The following is an 18,530-nucleotide window of genomic DNA, read 5'->3' as shown; positions in this document are numbered from 1 at the left end:
TTAAAATACATGTTGTTCTTCTTTAAAAATTAAAGACAAATCCTTGAGCAGTGAAAAATATGTGCAATAGAGGACAAAGGATGAATGTTGTCATTAGACAAAGGAGTCAAAATTAGTAAAAATGATACATACTTGGAATAAATAGGGACTGGAATATAGACAGAAGAGCAAATCCAAATAGTGGCTTCCAGTTGAGTTTTGAGGCTCAGGGAATCTGAGAGTAGGGGTGAGATTACTGAGGACGGCTGTTGTCCAGAATGAGCAAAGAGAAGATCCACTGAGTGTAAAAATTCACTCTGATACACAGCTTGGCCTCAGCCTACAGATGATGCTACTCCAATGTCTCCTTCAGGAGTGGTTTAGAGTAACCAAACTCACAGACACTGAACACACACACATGCACATACGCACACACGAGCCTCTGAATGCCAGTTTATTCCTGTGTAATAAGTCATGAAATACCACTTCCAAGCCTACTGAGGAAATGCTGTGCTGCTTCTCCCTCCAGGAAAGCTACACATGGGACTTAATTTTAATCAAGTGAGGAAAAAGGGCAAGAATAGTCCATCATAGGGGAGGAATGTCTGCATGCATGGGTCTGACAGCTCTATCTCCTCACAGGAATAAACCTGCCACCAGGCCTGGTGAGGCCCATTTCTTGAGGTCTAAACCTTTCCCTAGTTAGGGGTGGGATGTCCCTACTATTTCAACTTTTCGTTTCTCCTCCTCCCCCACTCCTTCAGACCAGTGGCTGCGCAAATTATTTTTGCAAAGCACCAGAATTCCAGTTTCTCCATTAAAAAAATAATTTGTTCATTGAATACATTTTTATTGCGGGCTTTAATATGTGTCAGGCATTATTGAAAGTGCTGGGGACAAAGCAAGAAAAAGTTAGACATAAATCCCTGCTATACTCTCAATATTTAGCATAAATAGCCTGCTTGGTATTAGGAAACCATTCTCAGTTCTAAACTCCCGTTTTAAACTCTGCTTTGAGATACTGGGTCTGGAACTCTACAAATCCGATTTCAAAGAAGGTGGAAGAACTTGTTCCTGCCTGCCCCCTGTGGACTTGTGCACTTCATATCTGCTCCTTATAGACTTCCTGCCTGGTATTTATGGACTTCCTGTCTGCACCCTGTGAACTTCCTGTCTGCACCCTGTGAACTTCCTGTCTTCACCCTGTGAACTTCCTGTCTGCCCCTGTGGACTTGTGGACTTCCTGTGTGCCCAACATGGACTTCCTGTCTACTTCCTGTTCCTGTCAGCCTGGCTTCATCCTGGCAGTGGCAGTTAATTCTAGTAACAGCAGCTGACTGCAGTTTACAGGTTACTTAAAAAAACAGCAGCAAGTTGCCCCTCCCAGCCCTGGCACCAGTTGGCCAGCTCCTCCTACTCAGGGGTTTGAGCCCAGCTCCAAGCATTTAAATTTTAATAGTCCCAACTTCTTCCCTCAGTCCCTCAGCTCCAGGTCCAGTAGCAGCTTCCTGCACTTGCTACCCTGTTGTATCTGGGTATTTTCTTTTTCTTGTTTCAGTTCTTTAATACCTACTTAATGCATTGTGTTAGTTCTCTCTTTTCAATTAATTTGTGTGGTTTCTGTTTCCTAACTGGACTATGATTAATACAGATATGATAGGGAAGAGGATAGGAAGTATGTGTGGAGGGGGAAGAGTAGGTGATTTTAGATGGGGGTGGATCAGGGAGGTCCTCGTGGTGAAAGTGACATTTAAGAAGAAAAATGTTACCTGTGTGTTAAGCAGATACAGTCAGACTGCTCTGGTTGAACCTCAGGCAAGGCAGGATCGTGCTTTTAAGAGTCTGGTTTCATCTGGGCTCCTCTTGTACTCTCTCTGGCCTGGACTTTCTCTTAAACAGTCACTCTCGAAAATGTAGGTTTCAGTATCCTTGTCCTTTGGAAAATCCTAGACCTGAGTCATCCCCCAGAGGAATTGGCCACAGGAATCACATTCCTGCCCCTCCAAGGGGATCACATGGCTGTTCTCAGGCTAATCTTGGCCTTGGAGAAAATCCTGGTCATACTGGTTGTGGAGATAAACACCATTCCGATGACCCTCACAGCAAATATTTTATTGGCCATAGAGACTGTCCATACGAGAGCTGCCATACAGTGGAAACATGTGATTCCCAACAAAGGGCATCAGGAACACCAAACACTAACCAGAAGGAAGCCTGCCGCTCTGTTCTCTTCCCACTGCCACCTGCCCCACACCTCCAGAGCAAGGGCTCCCTTGCTTTATCTTTAAAATCTCTGGCACATAGTCCAACATTTAAAGCCTTCAGCTGTTCCCTCACTATAATGAAAAGTAATAGCATCCTGTTTCTTTCAGTGAAAATATCGCAGGACAGAGAACCTAAAGACATACATCCTTAGACCGTCCTAAACCCCACTTGACTTTGTAATATTGGCCAAGCCACTCCACCTCTTTGATTCTCAGGTTCATCACTTGAAAAATAAGCGAAATGGAACAAAATCATACATTTTATACTTAAATTTCTCTAAACATCTCATTTCTGTTTACAATTAATGGTAAGCTAATAGAAAAATCTGGTCATAACAAGTACAAAATATTATCTCATAAATGTTACTTTGATCTAGTTGTAATAATGAACTATATTCCATTTTGTCAATTTAAAGATTTATTCTGTATTTATTCTTAAGTAATTAGCAGAAATTCATGTAATGATTCAGTACTTTCAATTAGTTCCCCACACCCACCTTTTAAATTTCCTAATAATCAATAACTTTGGTGATACTTTATCCAAAAACCTTATTTTCTTTACCATTTTCCTGCATGTCTCCTAAGCCTGATGTATTTTCAACTGGTATGCCATCACTGGCCTCCTCAGACAGTGATACTTTTCTTTTAAAACTCATATTAGCCCTTCTAGCCATCTCCTGTGTTGGCTCTTCCTTTCTGCTCCTGTTTTATTTTCCTTGCTCAAGAACATTTTTCAAAGTCCATTGAAAACTTGGCAACATTTCAGACAGTTTCCGAGGATTTATTGGGTTCTTTAGGAAAACTCTCAATGACTAGAGTTTCCAGAGAATCCCTGGAGTTTTTATCTGGAAATAAAACCTAGTACAATTCAAACCAGGGCCACAAGTAAGTCTGCAACCAAGTGAGGGAATTCTCAAACTGAACTGAGAACTGTGACATTTACAAGTTTTCCAACACTATTGAAAGCAAGAGAATAATTAGATTTTAGGAGAAGTGATATGTATCCTTTGCATTAATGCCTTAACAATTACACAAGAGGAGCTAAAATTCAGGCAGATTTTGTGCCAAGGACAGACAATAGATTTGATGCTGTTCTTTATTTAATTTTTTTGGTAAAGTACTAATCCAAGTACAGAACGTGCATGAAATCCTTTAAGAAAATCTAATCCTGTTACATGTAACAGAAAATATTTCCAAAGAAACCTCATTTAAAGTATTGACAATGGGGATTTTTAAAAATAGTTTGTCAGAAATCTTACTGATTAGACCACTTCTGAATAAACTGTGCTTCAAAAGATAATTTAGATTATTTGACATTAGTCATGGAAGGAAATCATATGAAATGAATTATAAAATGAATTTTATGTTTATTCATATCTTAAAATAGAGGTTGAGAAGATGTAGTATTTTTGGTTGTTAATTTGAAATACAATCATTCATTGCAAGAAAAAAGAGAACTAGGTTGTGTTAACAGGAACTTGGGGATACAAAGATGAATAAAACAGTGTCTCTTCAAGAACTCACAATCTGGTATAAAAAAACAAACCTATAAATAAATGATTATGGAATGAATTCATGTTTTTTTAGTATAAGGGCCTGATACATTACAAATGGGCCTACTAAGTTCAGAGAGGGCTTGATACTGAGGAAGGTTGTATTGAGGTGGAAACCAAATGCAAACATCGTTAGACTTTAGAGAGTATTCAAGGATGATGCAATGGAAATCCATATAAATGATTTTGTAGGTCCCTATAGTGCAGCAATGACCTCATGATCAAGGGAAGCAAAATAGTATTGTGATTTAAAGTGTTGTTTCTGAAGTCAGTCAACTTAGGTCAAAATCCCACTCTTTCAAGAATTACCTAAGGAATCATCTGTAAAATGGGGATAATAAAATAGCTTTGGGCAGTGATTTGCAAAATATGTTAATAATAGCATTTAGCAGAGACTGACTTCCAGAATGGCAGTGTAAGGAATGTGGAAGATCCTCTCTCAAGTGAAACAACCATTTTCCTGCTGAAAATTGCACACACACACACACACACACACACACACACACACACACACCCCATTTGAAGTCTCTGGAAATTGTCCTAAGGGCATAAAAAGTGGAAAATCTTTTCTCATATAGGTTATCACAGAATATTGTGTAGAGTTCCTTGTGCTATACAATAGGTCCTTTTTAGTTATCTATCTTATATATAGTAGTGTGTGTGTGTTCATCCAAAGCTTCTGATTTATCCCTCCCATATTCCAATAAAAAAAGTGGAAAATCATCTATCTAATTAAATTTAGTAAATCTGTAAAAGAATGGTAAAATTTGGTGACCTTTGAGCCATGGTATAGTCACATGCTCACCTTTCCCCCTGCTCAATGTGACAGAGATCTATTCTAGGTATATTCTAAAAAGACCAGGGCTCCCTATCCTGCCCAACACCCATTCTAGGGCTGTATTTTCAAGTCAGGAGAAACAAGGCACCAACATCTCTTATCCCCTCAGTTCTATATTGCAGAAGCTCTATTCTGGACAGGCATGGCCATAAGAATTGATTTCCCTTGTGCTAAGCAGCCCCTGCTTATAAGATGGAAGCTCTACTCCAGGCTCAGCAGGTTGAGAATAATTGATCCCTGAACATCCCCAACCAGGAACATTTGTATGGTAGAGATTTCAAGCCAGGAAGCAAAAGCAGAGAAGACCAGGAGCTACTATTTCCACCCAGAGTTCCACTCATAGAGTAGTGGTGTCACTTCGGGAGGAGAAGCATACTACTAGTTCCAGCTCCAAAATGTGGCACACACATTTTTCCCAGGAAAAGAAGCCAGAAGCAAGCTCTAAGAACAAGAAGCTCACTTAAAATGAATGGCTATATTTGGAACAGAGTGTGTGAAAGTTCATGTCTAATGGTATTGTCAAAAATAATGGGTATCTTACTTGCAAGCAATTAAGAGAAGGTTGTTGTTCCATGATACACATAACAATAAGCAAAACAGTACACTGACTAGAAGTTTAGCAGAGAGACTCAGGGAAAAAGACAAGAGGATTCCTACTGGTGTTGGAGTAGTCTCAAAACCTGGCAGCATCCTAATCCTGTAAGGCTCTTCTATAATCAAATTAGACTGTGGAGCAATCTATGCTGAAGTGTGCTTGGGGAAAAAAAAAAAGCAATCACCTAGCAGTTAGTGTAGAGTAACAGCTGGTTGTGGTACCAATAGAGGCAGCAGATCAGCACAGGCTTTCTGAAAGACCGTGCACATTCCCGAGGTTGCACTCTCTGAGAAGCAACATTAGAGGCTGCATGCTGCAGGGAAAACAGACTTCACTGAACTAGTCACTAAACAAGTAAGAAAGAAAACAGCAGCAACAAGCACTGGAGTGGTGGTGTGTGGTCAGTCTTAAGGTATCTAGAGTTGCTAAAATTTTTATCTATAATGTTTAGTATTTAGCAAGAAAATTGTGAGACACACAAAGAAACAGAAAAGTGTGACCCATATACAGGAAAAGAAAGAGGCAATGGAAACTGCTTCTGAGGGGACCCAGATTTTAACTTAGTAGACAAACACTCCAAAGCAACTATTATAAATATGTTCAAAGAACCAAAGGAAACTATATCAAAAGAATTAAGGCAAGGCCTCATAGCAATGTTTCATATAATACAGAATAAGAGAAATTATAAAAAGAACCAAATTGAAGTTGAAAAGTGCAATATCTGAAATGAAAATTTTACTGCAGAAGCTTAACAGTAGATTTGAACTACCAGCAGAGAATCAGTGAGCTTGCAGATCAATCAATCAAGATTACACAATCTAATGAGCACAGAGGAAAAAGAATGAAGAAAAATGAATGGAACCTCAGAGAAACCTGCTACATCATGAAGCACACCGACATATGAATAGTGGGAGTACCAAAGGAGAGGAGAGAGAGAAAGGAGCAGAAAAACATATTTGAAGAAACAATGGTCACATACTTTTCAAATTGAGGAAAAATATTAATATGAACATTCAGGATGCTCATATAATCCCAAGAAGGATAAACTCAAAGATACTTACACCTATACACTTGACAGTAATAATGTTGAAAGACAAAGACACATTGGAAACAGCAACAGGAAAACAATGCTTTAAGTATAACAAAACTACGAGATAAACAGCAGACTTCTTATCAGAAACAATGGAAACCAGAAGGCAGTAGGATGGTATATTCAAAGTGCTGAAGGAAAAACAAAACAAAACAAAACAACAACAACAACAAAAAAATTGTCAACCAGTAATCTCTACCTGGCAAATAAAAACCACAGTGAAATACTACTTTATGTCCATTAGGATGTCTATAAGAAAAAAAGGTGGACAAGAACAAGTGTTGTCTGGAATGTGGAGAAACTGGAACCCTTGTACATTGCTGGGTAGACATAAAATGGTGCAGCTACTGTGAAAAAACAGTTTAGAATCTCCTAAAAGTTTAATCTTAGAGTTTCCATAGGATCCACTAACTACACTTCTAGGTAAATACTCAAAAAAAATGAAAACTTATGTCTACACAAAATCTTGTACACAAATGTTCATAGCAACATTATTCACACAACCAAAGAAAATACAAACAATGTCTATCAATTGATAGGTATTAAAATAAAAAGAAGTGGCATATGTATACAAAGGATTATTATTTACTAATAAAAATAATGAAATCTTTAAACATGTTACAACACGGATGAATCTTAAACAAACAGTATACTAAGTGAAAGAGGCTAGTCACAAAAGACCACGTATCATATGCTTCCATTTATCAGAAATGGCCAGATTAGGAAATCTATAAGCAAAGAAGACAGATTAATGGGTGCCTAGGACTGATGAGGGCTTGAGAGAAATGGGAGGGACTGGACTGGGTTTTTTTTGTTTTGTTTTGTTTTGTTTTAGGTGATGTAAATGTCTCAGATTAGATTGTGGTGATGTTTGCAGAAGTCAGGAAATATACTAAAAAAACACTGAATTATAAATTTTCAAGGGGTGAAACTCTATGATATATAAATTATTCCTTAATAAAGCTGTTAAAAAAATAGTACCTATCTCTTAGAGTTATCATTAGGCTAAGTGAGATAACAAATGGGAAGCTATTAGGCAAGTATTTGGCAAATAACATTCAGTAACTTATTACTGTTCCCTCTGCTACTGTCATTGTCATCATTGTTTCTTACACTGTAAGACACCCAGTAATTCTATCCATTATTTAACAAGTACTGAAAAGCACCTGCTGTGTGACACACATTTATGTGCTTGTGTTTGGTAATCAGAACAGATTTGTTATGTCATTTTGGTAGAGACATAAGTTTAACAGATACTATTTTTTTTATTAATCTTATTTAGCAAAATGAGAAATATCTTGAATCAATATACTTGGTGGCAATGTCAGAGTGACTCTAGAAGTCATTTTAGGGCTTACAGACCTTATTTAGTTTAATATACTTGGGCTTCATATACAAATATTAATCTCTGAACAGTCATGGATGGTGTTATCAAGGATTCCATGAGCTTGACTGGTCTCCATCATCTTCCCTGAGATGGCTTGTTACTCCTCCATTCATGAGCAACACATTCCAATTCTACAATAAGGATTTGGCTTGGACAATATTTCCTCCAGAAACCTACCCTGATGCTGCTATCTCTCACCAAGATAGGGTGAGGCATCTTCATTTCAGTTCTCCTAGCACCCATATTTGTCCTTATTTTATCACTCTTCAGTAAAATTGCCTATTCCCTGCTTGTCTCATCAGACAATACACTCCTTGGATGCAACTTTGACAGGTTCCAGTGAGACACACTTCTGAAGCACATGACATTCATTATTCACAAGAGATTCAAAGTAAAATGCTCACTTTAGTATTGTCTTTCTTCTTTAAGAATATGTATTTACTAAGAATATGTATTTACTATAAATTAGAACCACACTCCTGACTCCCATCAGATAGCTGAGTCATCTAGAAACCAAATTAAAAAAATGTTTAACTGGGATCTACCTGGAACTTTAATTAGAACCTGAAAGAACCAAGAAGAACAATAATAACAAAAAAGGAACCGTCATCTAATGCAAAAGGTATGCTACTTTTCTTCATGTGTTAACAGATTTGAAAGAGGACAGATGGGGTAACCATCAATCAGGAAAGAAATAACAGACTTGGCAACTACTTGAGGGGCATTTCCATTCAATAACTTTATTATCTGGCTAAGAGAGAGGACTTCTTAATCCTCCCCTTTTCTTCTTTAAAATGCCTTTGATTTGTCCTATCATACGGCAAATGCCCCTGGATCTCACACTCATAAGTCTAGTTGAGGTCATGTTTGTAGTGACCATCTACAGACAAAATATCTCTTTAGTTGGAATTAATGTATTTGGAAGATGAATGGTGAAAGCACACAGCTTTCTATTGCAGTCACCGAAATATTACATTCCAGTGTTTATTATCCAGAGGAGTCTTTTTCCTGTTCTTTTCACTCCTTTATCTTTCATGTAGTTGTCATTTACAACTTTCGCTGTTAACTCCCATTGAGTTCAAAGAGAGCCAGAAATTTCAAGCTGCTGTCAGCCAACTCTATTCACGGGACAGACTCCAGGGCATAGCTCAGCCATCACGCCATCACTAGGAAGCCTTAGGCTCACAGAGACCAGGGGCATCCTCGAGCCTGCACCCCTGCTGGGCTAATGGGAAGAAAGCACCTTGCTCCGTCTCCACAAATCCAAGAGGGCTCTGAAGGGCATGGCGCATCTCCTTACCACACAGATGGCTTCCATTTCTGGTCTGAGCAAGCCTTTGTTGAAGAAAGCCAAGGAAGAGATATCTCCCTTTAGTGCATTACATGAAGAGTTCTAGCTCTTTCATTAAGAAAGATCTATTTTTGTTGAGACAGCATGGGAGAAATCAACCACACTGTCCTTATGCTTAACAAGTGTGCCAAATAACCACCACCCCACCCTTGACTATTCCCCATTGTATCCATTCTCAAACCAAAAGTCTTTCCAAAGAAAGTAGATATGAGCCCAGCCCAAACTGAATTCCCCCTAAAAAGCATAATGTTAATATTTTTAAAAAAATAACAGGACATAGCATTTCCACATATTTAGTATTTTAAGGAATTGGTTATGAATGCGCCTTCAGCATCCAGTATTCACATACACGTACACAAAATCCTTATGAGCTGTAGAGTCTGAATTATCTCTTTTCAAAGAGGGAAAGGAATAAGACAGGCTTAGATCACTTTCTGGAGATGTAACAAATGTTCAAAAATCTATTTGCCAAACCTTTAACATGGTCAAGACCTTATTGTTTGGACCACACCTTTTTACTCTGCTACTTATGTCATGTCTCCCTCATCTGTGTCTGACTAATCAATTTGTGTCCAAGAATCTAAGCATCTACTAAGATTTCCTTCCCGAAAGTTATGGAAATATTCTAAGAAAAGTAAAAGGTAAGCCATTAAAGTTTCAGCTTAGGTCAGCCTGAGGGATTTAGGTACCTTCTCAACTTGGCCAGATGCTCCTCACTCTAGGATCCAAGCAAAGGGGACCACCTGAAGCATCTAAGGATGTTTAATGTCTAAGTCAGATATTAAGAAAATGAAGAAAGCACTAATAGAATCTTTAGCTCAATAAGATCAGCACTGCCCTGACATGGATTCACCACTGTTTTTGAAATGAATGTTCTAATCTGTAAATATACTATCAACATCAGAATGACAGAAATAAAGTGCTTTCAAGCACATGGCCAATCAGTTGAACACTGTTGTTCTATTCAAGATGAAAACATTCCTCCAGTGCTAGTAAGTGACCAGCAAGTTAGAGTAACCAGTAAGTCAGAGTAAAACCATCCCCAAAGAAGTCAAAGTCTTCAGACTTGTCCGTAAGTTCTCACGCACAGTTTTCAAACTGCAGTGCTCTGCCACAATCGTTGTAGACCAACGACAACAGAAGGCGGAACCTGGATGCTGTTTCCAAATTGGGGATAGGAAGCGCCCAGCATATCTTAGAAAGCATTGCTTGGCAATTTTCCTTCTGCTTTGAGAGATCAAAGAAATCTGTACTGCAATAATGGGAGAAGGAGCCCAAATCTTGTCACTTGCTCCCTTCCCTACATCCCTGACCCCACGGTCTCAAAACAGGTGGCAACAACTGTACTCACCAAACCTTGGCAGGTCGAAAGAGCCACTGAGGAATTTTTGTGGGATCGTAACGAGCCTTGATAAAAACAGAAATCCTCGGGTGGGAAAGTCTGCACCGACTTAGTGCCCCCCTTCCCCAAAGTCTGTACGAGAAATCCAGGCGCCACCAGCTTGCTGGAAGTTTTCAGATCCAGGTGGAAGTCGTGCCTGAAGCCTTTCAGCCGAAGGTGCAGAGAGTCAGCTCCGAGCTGGGCCAGCGCCCTTTTCCTCCTCTGGGGGTGCATGATTTCATGGGACACGTAGTCTCCGTTGTGGTCAACCTCGTAGGGAGACACCAGGTCATACTCTGAAAGTGAGAGAGGGGGTGTGACTGAGTAATTTCAGAATTCTGAAAAGGATCAGGAAGTCTTCGAATATCATTTACTACCGGATAGTATTTTCACCCAGCAAAAAAGGATGGAGGAAGCGTCAACAACCACCCAGCCTCAAATCTGAACTACAGAAAGCATAAAATCGGAGTTAAAAGGCAAAATCTTAAAAGGGGCATTTTGCAAAGTCACTGTTGTTCCTATAATGTGTTATTACCAATCCAGCAAATGCTATGACACTTCTAAGGAGAAACATATTACAGAGCAAATGAAACTAAGAATGGGCTTTTCAGATTACAGAGTAATTACTGTAGAGTAATTATAATGTCATTATTTTTATAGCTTTAAATATTCCTTTAGTCATATTGTCTTTTACCAACATCTTTAGTCTATTGATAAGAAAGTTGAGCTTAAAACTACTGATCATTTTTCAGAAAACAGTTAAAAATACAAATACGATGGACATTCTTTGGCATTTCATTTTTAAATATTTAATTATTAAATCATTGAACTACAGCAGAAAAGGCAGAATGCAGGTATGGTAGATGCTCAGATGTGTCTTTTCTCCAAATGAAAACCACTGCTGAGCCTCTGACTGGCCTGGGTTCTTGGCATTTCACACTTCAAGGTTGTTCAAAGACATGCACCACACTCTTCTTCCAATTCTAATTTGTATTATACCAGGTAAAAATGTATTCAAATAAACGATTTATTTTTAAAAAGTCAAGAAAACCCCAAGGAGCTAACAGATTTGGGGCACCCATATGATCTGCCAGGCTTCTGTCACAGACTGTCTTATAGTTTTGCATTGGGGAGCATTTGTGTCATTCCCTTCTCTGTGCAAAGTATGGAGAAAACATCTGTAACTCCACCAGAATCCTGGGCGGTGGCCCTCACCTGCCTTTCTCGAATATCATAACTGTCTTCTCCAAAGAGGTGTCTTCCCTTCTAGCATCATGTATTTTTCCTTGCTTTGACAGGGATTCTTCCTTTCATTCCCACCATTAACACATCATCTCTGCCATCCAGAGGTCAGGGAGAGGTTGTTTCTGGGAGGGCAGGACAGACATGGACTAGAGACCTAGGGGTGGGCTTCACGCCAGAGGTAGGATCTTCCTGCACCGCCATGTTCTAAACTTGAACCTGGACTTTTAGACCATGCGAAGGTAGATTTGTCAAAGCAGAGGCTACAAAATACTTTAGTTAACAATCTCTTAGCTTGGCTTCTACCTTTCAAATATTTAAACACATCTTGTGAGTGTCTCCATCTGCATGCCAGCGATGGACCTTTGGAGAGGGCCAGCTTCCTAGCCTGCATTTTGTCTAAACACCAGAAAATAACAGGGCAATAGGATGTCAGGCTTTCTCCAAGCTTCCTCTGAGATGTCTTTGAAATGGATGTCAGACCCAAGCCCCAGAGGGCTAGCCCTATACTGAGGTGGAAAGTCCCTAACGATTCAAAACGCAACTTCCTCTTACGTGTATGACAAGACCTGATTCTCATATTCTCATCCTGATTCTAACATCCTAAGAAATTGTATATATTCCCCTTTTATTGCCAATATATGCTTTCGGGAGGCTCTTCTGTTAGATACTTAATAACCGGGCCTTTAGCATGAATTGGGCATGCTTCTTGGTGCTATGAGATAAAATAAAACAACGTCCTACAGAAGTGCTATTTGGTCATAAGTGAACTGTACTCAGGTAGATTTTTTTTTTTTCTGGAAAAAGTAATTTTTCTTCACAACCAGAACTCTTTTTGTATGGGTACTTGCCCACATGTCCCTGGGCCATCCTGGCAGGTATCTGAAAGGTTACACTGGAACAGAAAGGGTGGCAGCCAGGGGATGGTCATAAAAGGCATGTGTTTGGCTTTGGGAGAGACAGAGAAGGCCAGGGATGGAAAGGCACCGTCCAGAGTCCCCTGGGCTGAGGCCCACGGCAAGGTGAGAGTCAGAGGCCTGGCAGCCAACCCATCAGGCAGCAGGATAACCAAAAGCTTAGCGATGGCCTGTTTGAGCCCAGGCTTCCTGTTTCCTCAGGTCAAAGGGCTCCTCCTGGGCCCACAGGCCTGCCCCACATGCCCAGTGCAGGTAACCGGTGAGCTGTGGCCCAAGCAGATTAGACAGGAAGCAGGTTCTGGCTGGCAACTCGACAACCAACCTTGGAAATACCTGTCAAAGCGGGGCACTCGTGTCTGCCAAGGCAAAATGCACTGGGATCACTTCATACTTTACTTAGGACAACGAGAAAGTGAAACAAATCTGCTTAAATTCTATGCAATGATAAAAAAAAACATAGGGGGAAACAAATTAGGAATGAATGTGCCTGGTGCAAAGTATGTGATCACAGTCTGTTCCCGGCTACTCCTAAAAAACAGTGAAAAGCACTTGCTCATTTAATTTGCATTTTTCCAAACCACCTTCCTCATCCCCGGCCTTCCGGACTCAGGGGAAAAGCTGGTGTGACGTGGTCGTGTTAATAACTTTCTTCTTGACCTGCGGGCTTTCAGGGAGTGTCTGCACCTCACACTAGCCTGTTTCCATCCCAACAGAGGCCGTGGAATGAGGACAAAGCAGGTGGACTGTTCCAAACACTGGCTACTGAGCAGATTTACTGCACATAAAAAGATGGTTACCATTAAAAGGCCTTTTTATGACCTTACTTTGGAGGGCATACACTCTTTATCTTGTATTGGTGGGGAGACATATAATATCTATTTTTCAAAATGACAACTTTCAAGTCTGTTGTACAGAAACGCACGTGTTGTGCTGGTACATCTTTCACAACCAGCTACGGGTGGGAGTCATGGGGTAGCCTGGTTGAAAGCATTTGCCAGTTTCCCTGGTATAAAGACTCCCACCATGGCTAATTTCAATTACCATGTGACCTCACTGAACACGGAGTTTAGAGGTTTGCACGGTAGCACACCATTATAAAGTATTTCCACCATACAGAGGCAATACAGACAAAGAACCTCAAGAGGATACGTAACCTCAAAACTTAAAGAAGTGTGAAGTGATGAGTTTTCAGTGTTTGAATCTTGTTTTGAATATTATTTATTTCACCCAAGTTTACGTATTTTGATTTTCGGCACACCAGCTCACAAAATTCCTGACAAGGTAATGATCAGCTCTGGAGAACTGGCCTGAGCCTGCCCAGAACACCAGCTCCAATCACTGCAAAGCCACTTCTTGTAACCAGTTACGATCCCTTCTGAGAATGAGGGTGCACATGGGTGAAAATTTAGTCCAGTGGTTCTCAGCGGGAGTGCTACCCCACACCCCTGCCCACAGGAGACACTTGGGATGTCTGGAGACATTTTGGTTTTCACGAAAGCGCAGGGGATAGTGGTGCTCTGGGAATGCAGTGGGTGAATCCAGGGAGGCTGCTACACATTCTTCCATGCACAGAACAGGTTCCCATAACAAAAGGTCAAGAGTGCCAAGGCAGAGAAACCCTGATCTCATCAAAGAGCAGTCCTTAGTGCAGATATGCACTGTCGGTTATGTATAAATAAATGTGAAAAGGGTCATAGCTGAAGAATTCTATGAATGAACAAAGTAAGCATAGCTTCTCCCCATGCAGAAGGCAATAGATCATTGCTATAAAATGACAATTCTAAACTAACTCTCAAGCTTATGTTTTAAGATTGTAATCCCCCAAACTACCGGCTTGTGATTTCAAGAATAAAGAAGTTGTGAGATTCCTGATCCTTGAGAATCCCTGAAACAAGACCTCCGTCCTACACAGGTTTTTCTAAGGAGGAGAAATTCACACATGGCTGCTTCAGTCAGCACCCTGATCTACTTCATTTCTAAAGGTGTTTTGACCACAGCATCAAGTCTAGGAAGACTCCAGCTCCAGACTGAGGGCATGAGGTGTGGAGCACCTGTGAGCATGCTAGGGGCTGCTGGTACCAGCTGCGGAGAACAGATTTTGCACATCAAGTCCTAACTCTGTGTTCAATGGCATCACATCCACAGCTTGAAATCAGCCATGGTGGGAGTATTTACCCCATGGGAACCAGCAAATGTTACAAAATCAGAGGCCTGGAGAATCTGTTGTTAAACATTTACTAGCAGATCCCTGGGCCAACCTGCCCCGTTTCAAGTCACGTGAATGTGTGACTATAAATCAATATATACTTTAGATTCACACACACAAACACAGATCTCTCATGTCCAATGAAACAAAGTTCTAAAGAACTTCTGACTCTTGACCTGGAAGCTTAATTCACTCTAGATTTTTAAAAGTTAACAAACTCGTGCTATGTGTTTGCTCTTAACAAAACCCACTATTATTATGACAATGGTAAATTTGTAGGAAAAGCATTCGAGGCTCCTATTAGGGAAAAGCTATGTTGAATCAGCCAAAATGAAATGGGTGTACTGAAGGTCTGAAAATAGAATTGACCTCAATGAAGTTATCTATTGTTGCCTCACAGAATACATGGAGTTCTCTATCTTATTGCATAATTACTCCAGACTCCCAGGAACATTGGCAATATAGGTTGAACTATGTGTTAAACAAACTTTATGGCCAAAGAGTTATTTCAAAGGCACATTTGTGTTGTGAAGGGATACCCAGACATGCAACAGTAAAGTAACCACAGCATCACACAAAGTCTATTCCACATCTGCTATCCTAGGTCAAAAGAGGTAACATTGCCGAGCATAAAGAGTCTTTCTCTGGTCGTGTGAAAGCTTTCCACTGAAACCCACTCTCTCAACTTAGCCTTTTGTAATTAAAGACCTAAAACACCTGCACCGTGAGGGATGAGGGAGTGGTGTGTCCACTAGGCGAGAACCTCAATGATGATGGCTCCCACCTTCCCCCTGAGGTTCTGACCAAGCGAGCTAAGTGGTTGTCATGGGAACGCTGGGCTTGTGACACCAGCTGAGGTGCCAGGTGATTACAGCCACATGCCAGCCAGGCTGGAGTCCAGCTTGCAGGACGCTTCTCCCTAGGAGAAGGGCACCCTCGGGCAGGAAGTCTTGGCTTCTCCTCCTGGAAGTGGTTCTCTATCTCTAATGCTCTTACCTCACAGAAAACCCCAAAACTACTAGAAAACACTCTGAAAATTCTCCTGAGACCTTCAGGAATTTTCATGATTTTAGAAAACTAGAATTTTCACAAACAATTTTTTTTTAAGTGGAAGAAGACAGCTAACTACAATATAAATAACTACATACTAGAATGAATCGTAAGAGAAACATTAAAGAAGACAAGGGCAAGACCAAGGAAGTGAGCTTTAAATAGATAACTTTCTCTTGCAAATACATAGTGACAAGTAATTTTTAAACTTTTCTATTATTTACATCTAGCGCCCTCTGGTGGTCGCGGAAAAGTTCCTATGTTCCCGCGTTCATCGGATTGATCACTATTACTCTTCATACAGCCCTCGGGAGGAGAGAATTTCAATAATTAATGCATATATTAAATGATTGTCTTTATGGAATTTTATCAATATGAAGAAACTACACTCAGAGATTCTTGATTATTAACTCAAATTTTCTAGGTTTTCTGAAAATAGGTTGGGATAATAAAACCTAGTTCTTCCTCTGTAAGTCACTAATAACATTTGAGATGGCAACGCATTGTTGGAATTGATGAAAAGTACTCATGTTTAGCAACTGCCAGTGGACTGGGTTCAGATTAAAAACCCGGTAGCTACCGACATTCCACACCTGCTTTCCGGTTTACCCAAAAGCAGTTCAGGACAGAGAGGTCCATCCCCTGAGGCATGAAATGATAAATGCCGCTTGTGAGCAGTGAAAGTAAAACCACACACTGCAGAAAGATCAGACCTGTTTTCTGGCAAATCATGACACAGGACTTGGACATTGCTTGTGACGTCACAAAACGCTAATTACCCATTCTGCCAACCCTTGAAGACCTCCCTTTTGAAACGAAGGTGATAAATACTGAGCAAAATGACTGTCTTTTTGTCCCGTGCTCTGACAGTGAAGGATGTTCATTTTAAAAGGCCAGAGGGGGAACAGGAGGGGGAGGGGACGAGGGGATGAAGAAAGGCATAATAAGCTCTTTATAATTGCTGTGTATACATTAATGCAACTCCTAGATTATTTCCTCCTTCTTTAATTGTGTGTGTGTGTGTGTGTTTGTTTGCTTTTTAAATAAATACATTCCCTTGCTTTCTTCCTTAATGTTTATGGTAATAACGCTGGTAAGCCATTTCTGTTTTACAGGGAAACAATATAAATATTGGTGAAAGTTGACTCAGAGGCGCTCGCTCTTACGGTTGGAAAGAAGCACGGCAGCACCTTACAGAGAATTCCCAGAGTTATGAACATTTGCAGAGCCTGGTAAACTAGCCTTAGAGGGTTTACAAGCTGCTGCACTGCAAGGATTCGAACCCCCCTCGCGCACTTACCGCCCTTTTCCACCCAGCCCGGCCACTCCGCGGGGCCAGGAGGACGCCGGACGCTCGGGCTCCCCGGCGAGGCCGCTGTGGGTCCCACGGCGCACGCAGGTGCCTGCTGGAAAACAGCGGCGACACCTCGGTGAGACGGGGGCTGCGCGAGGGGAGCTTCGGGGGACCCTGCCCCCGCAGTCGGGGACTCACCTGCACACCCACCTGCGCCAGCAGCAGCAGGCAGAGCGCCGCGCAGCCGGGGGCCAGCATGGCCGGGCTGCCCCGCGCGCCCTGCGCCCGCAGCCGGCGCTGCGCCCCCGCGGGGAGGACGCACGGCTCCATCCAGGGGCGCTCGCAGGGGCCCGGGGCCGCGGATGCTACCCAGCCCCGCGACTGTGCAAGCGGGCACCGAGGACCAGCCCGACCAGCGCGCAGGACGATGCCCGCAGTCACTGCGCCGCCCGCGCCGGGGTTATTACTGCGGCTCCGCGCCGCGCTGGGGGCGGAGTGGCGGCCGCGGCGGCGGGGCGGTGGCGGAGAACCCGCCCGCACCGTGGGAGAGCGGGGGAGGGGGAGGGCGAGGGCAGGGGAGGGGAGGGCGACGAAGCGAGGGGAGAAAGGAGGGGGGCGACAGAGGCGCGAGAGAGGGCGGCGGGGTGAGGCGCGAGGGGAGGAGGACCGGGGAGAACCCGGGCGTTCGCTGGCCAGCGGTCGGCACCTTGCCGTCCGTCCCGGGGGCACGCGGGTGGAGAGGGGACCGCGAGCGCGGGGCGGCGGCGTCAGCAGGTGGGGTCACCTGCAGTCCACGCACGGCTGCACTGGCTGGCACCTCGCCGCGCTGCGCCCCGATCCCCACTCCCGAGGGCCGGAGCGGCGCATCCAATGGCCGGACACCTGCCGCCCGCCGGAATGTGGCAGAACGGCTCCTGGGTCCCGCTGGGTCCGCCCTCCCGCCCCGTGGGGAGATCAGCTGCGAAGCAGGGGTGCCCGGACTTCCTTAGGGATGCGCAGATCTGAGTATACACGAATGTGCTTTTCTCTCGAGTCTGTGAAGTGATGGGAGACGAGGGGGGTCGAGGAAGCTTCGTCCTCCTGGGATGTAGCTGCGCTCCTGGCCCTGGGGTCTGGGCAGCAGTTGACTGGCCTGTGCCGGGGCTGCTGGGGGCCTAGGTGTAGCCATCGATCGCGGAGGCTTTGCGGTCGCGGGTTGGTCCCGGCCCAGGTCGGGGACTGCGCAGTTGTGCTACTAGCTCCAGGAGTCTGAGGGCGCAGCAGAGGCGCGTCCACCGGCCCGGCTACAAGCCCAGCTCGTGTTCTACACCTGTTGACGGCATGTGTGTGTGAACGCACGTGCACGCGTTCCAGTGTGAGCACGCGCGTATATGAGCCGGGTGT

The 18,530-nt window shown here is 42.8% G+C and overlaps 1 protein-coding gene across 2 annotated transcripts in view; it reads right to left on the bottom strand.

Moving 5' to 3' along the window:
• Positions 1 to 17,420, bottom strand: part of ADAMTS16 (ADAM metallopeptidase with thrombospondin type 1 motif 16) — a gene marked incomplete at both ends in the record, with an annotated part of 155,104 nt that extends 137,684 nt beyond the window's left edge. The window contains 3 exons of one of the 2 annotated variants that reach the window (XM_079915264.1): positions 10,409 to 10,734; positions 17,154 to 17,259; positions 17,346 to 17,420. In XM_079915264.1, coding sequence (XP_079771390.1) covers positions 10,409 to 10,734; positions 17,154 to 17,259; positions 17,346 to 17,405 — 492 coding nt within the window. The remainder of the gene's footprint in view (positions 1 to 10,408; positions 10,735 to 17,153; positions 17,260 to 17,345) is intronic. The other variant, XM_079915265.1, reaches the window with a different exon arrangement.
• Positions 17,421 to 18,530: the final 1,110 nt, after the last annotated feature.

This window comes from Stenella coeruleoalba (genome assembly GCF_951394435.1).
Source record: "Stenella coeruleoalba genome assembly, chromosome: 3".
Taxonomy (NCBI): domain Eukaryota; kingdom Metazoa; phylum Chordata; class Mammalia; order Artiodactyla; family Delphinidae; genus Stenella; species Stenella coeruleoalba.
Note: the sequence above shows the minus strand (reverse complement) of the source record. Positions and strands in the feature narration are given on the sequence as shown.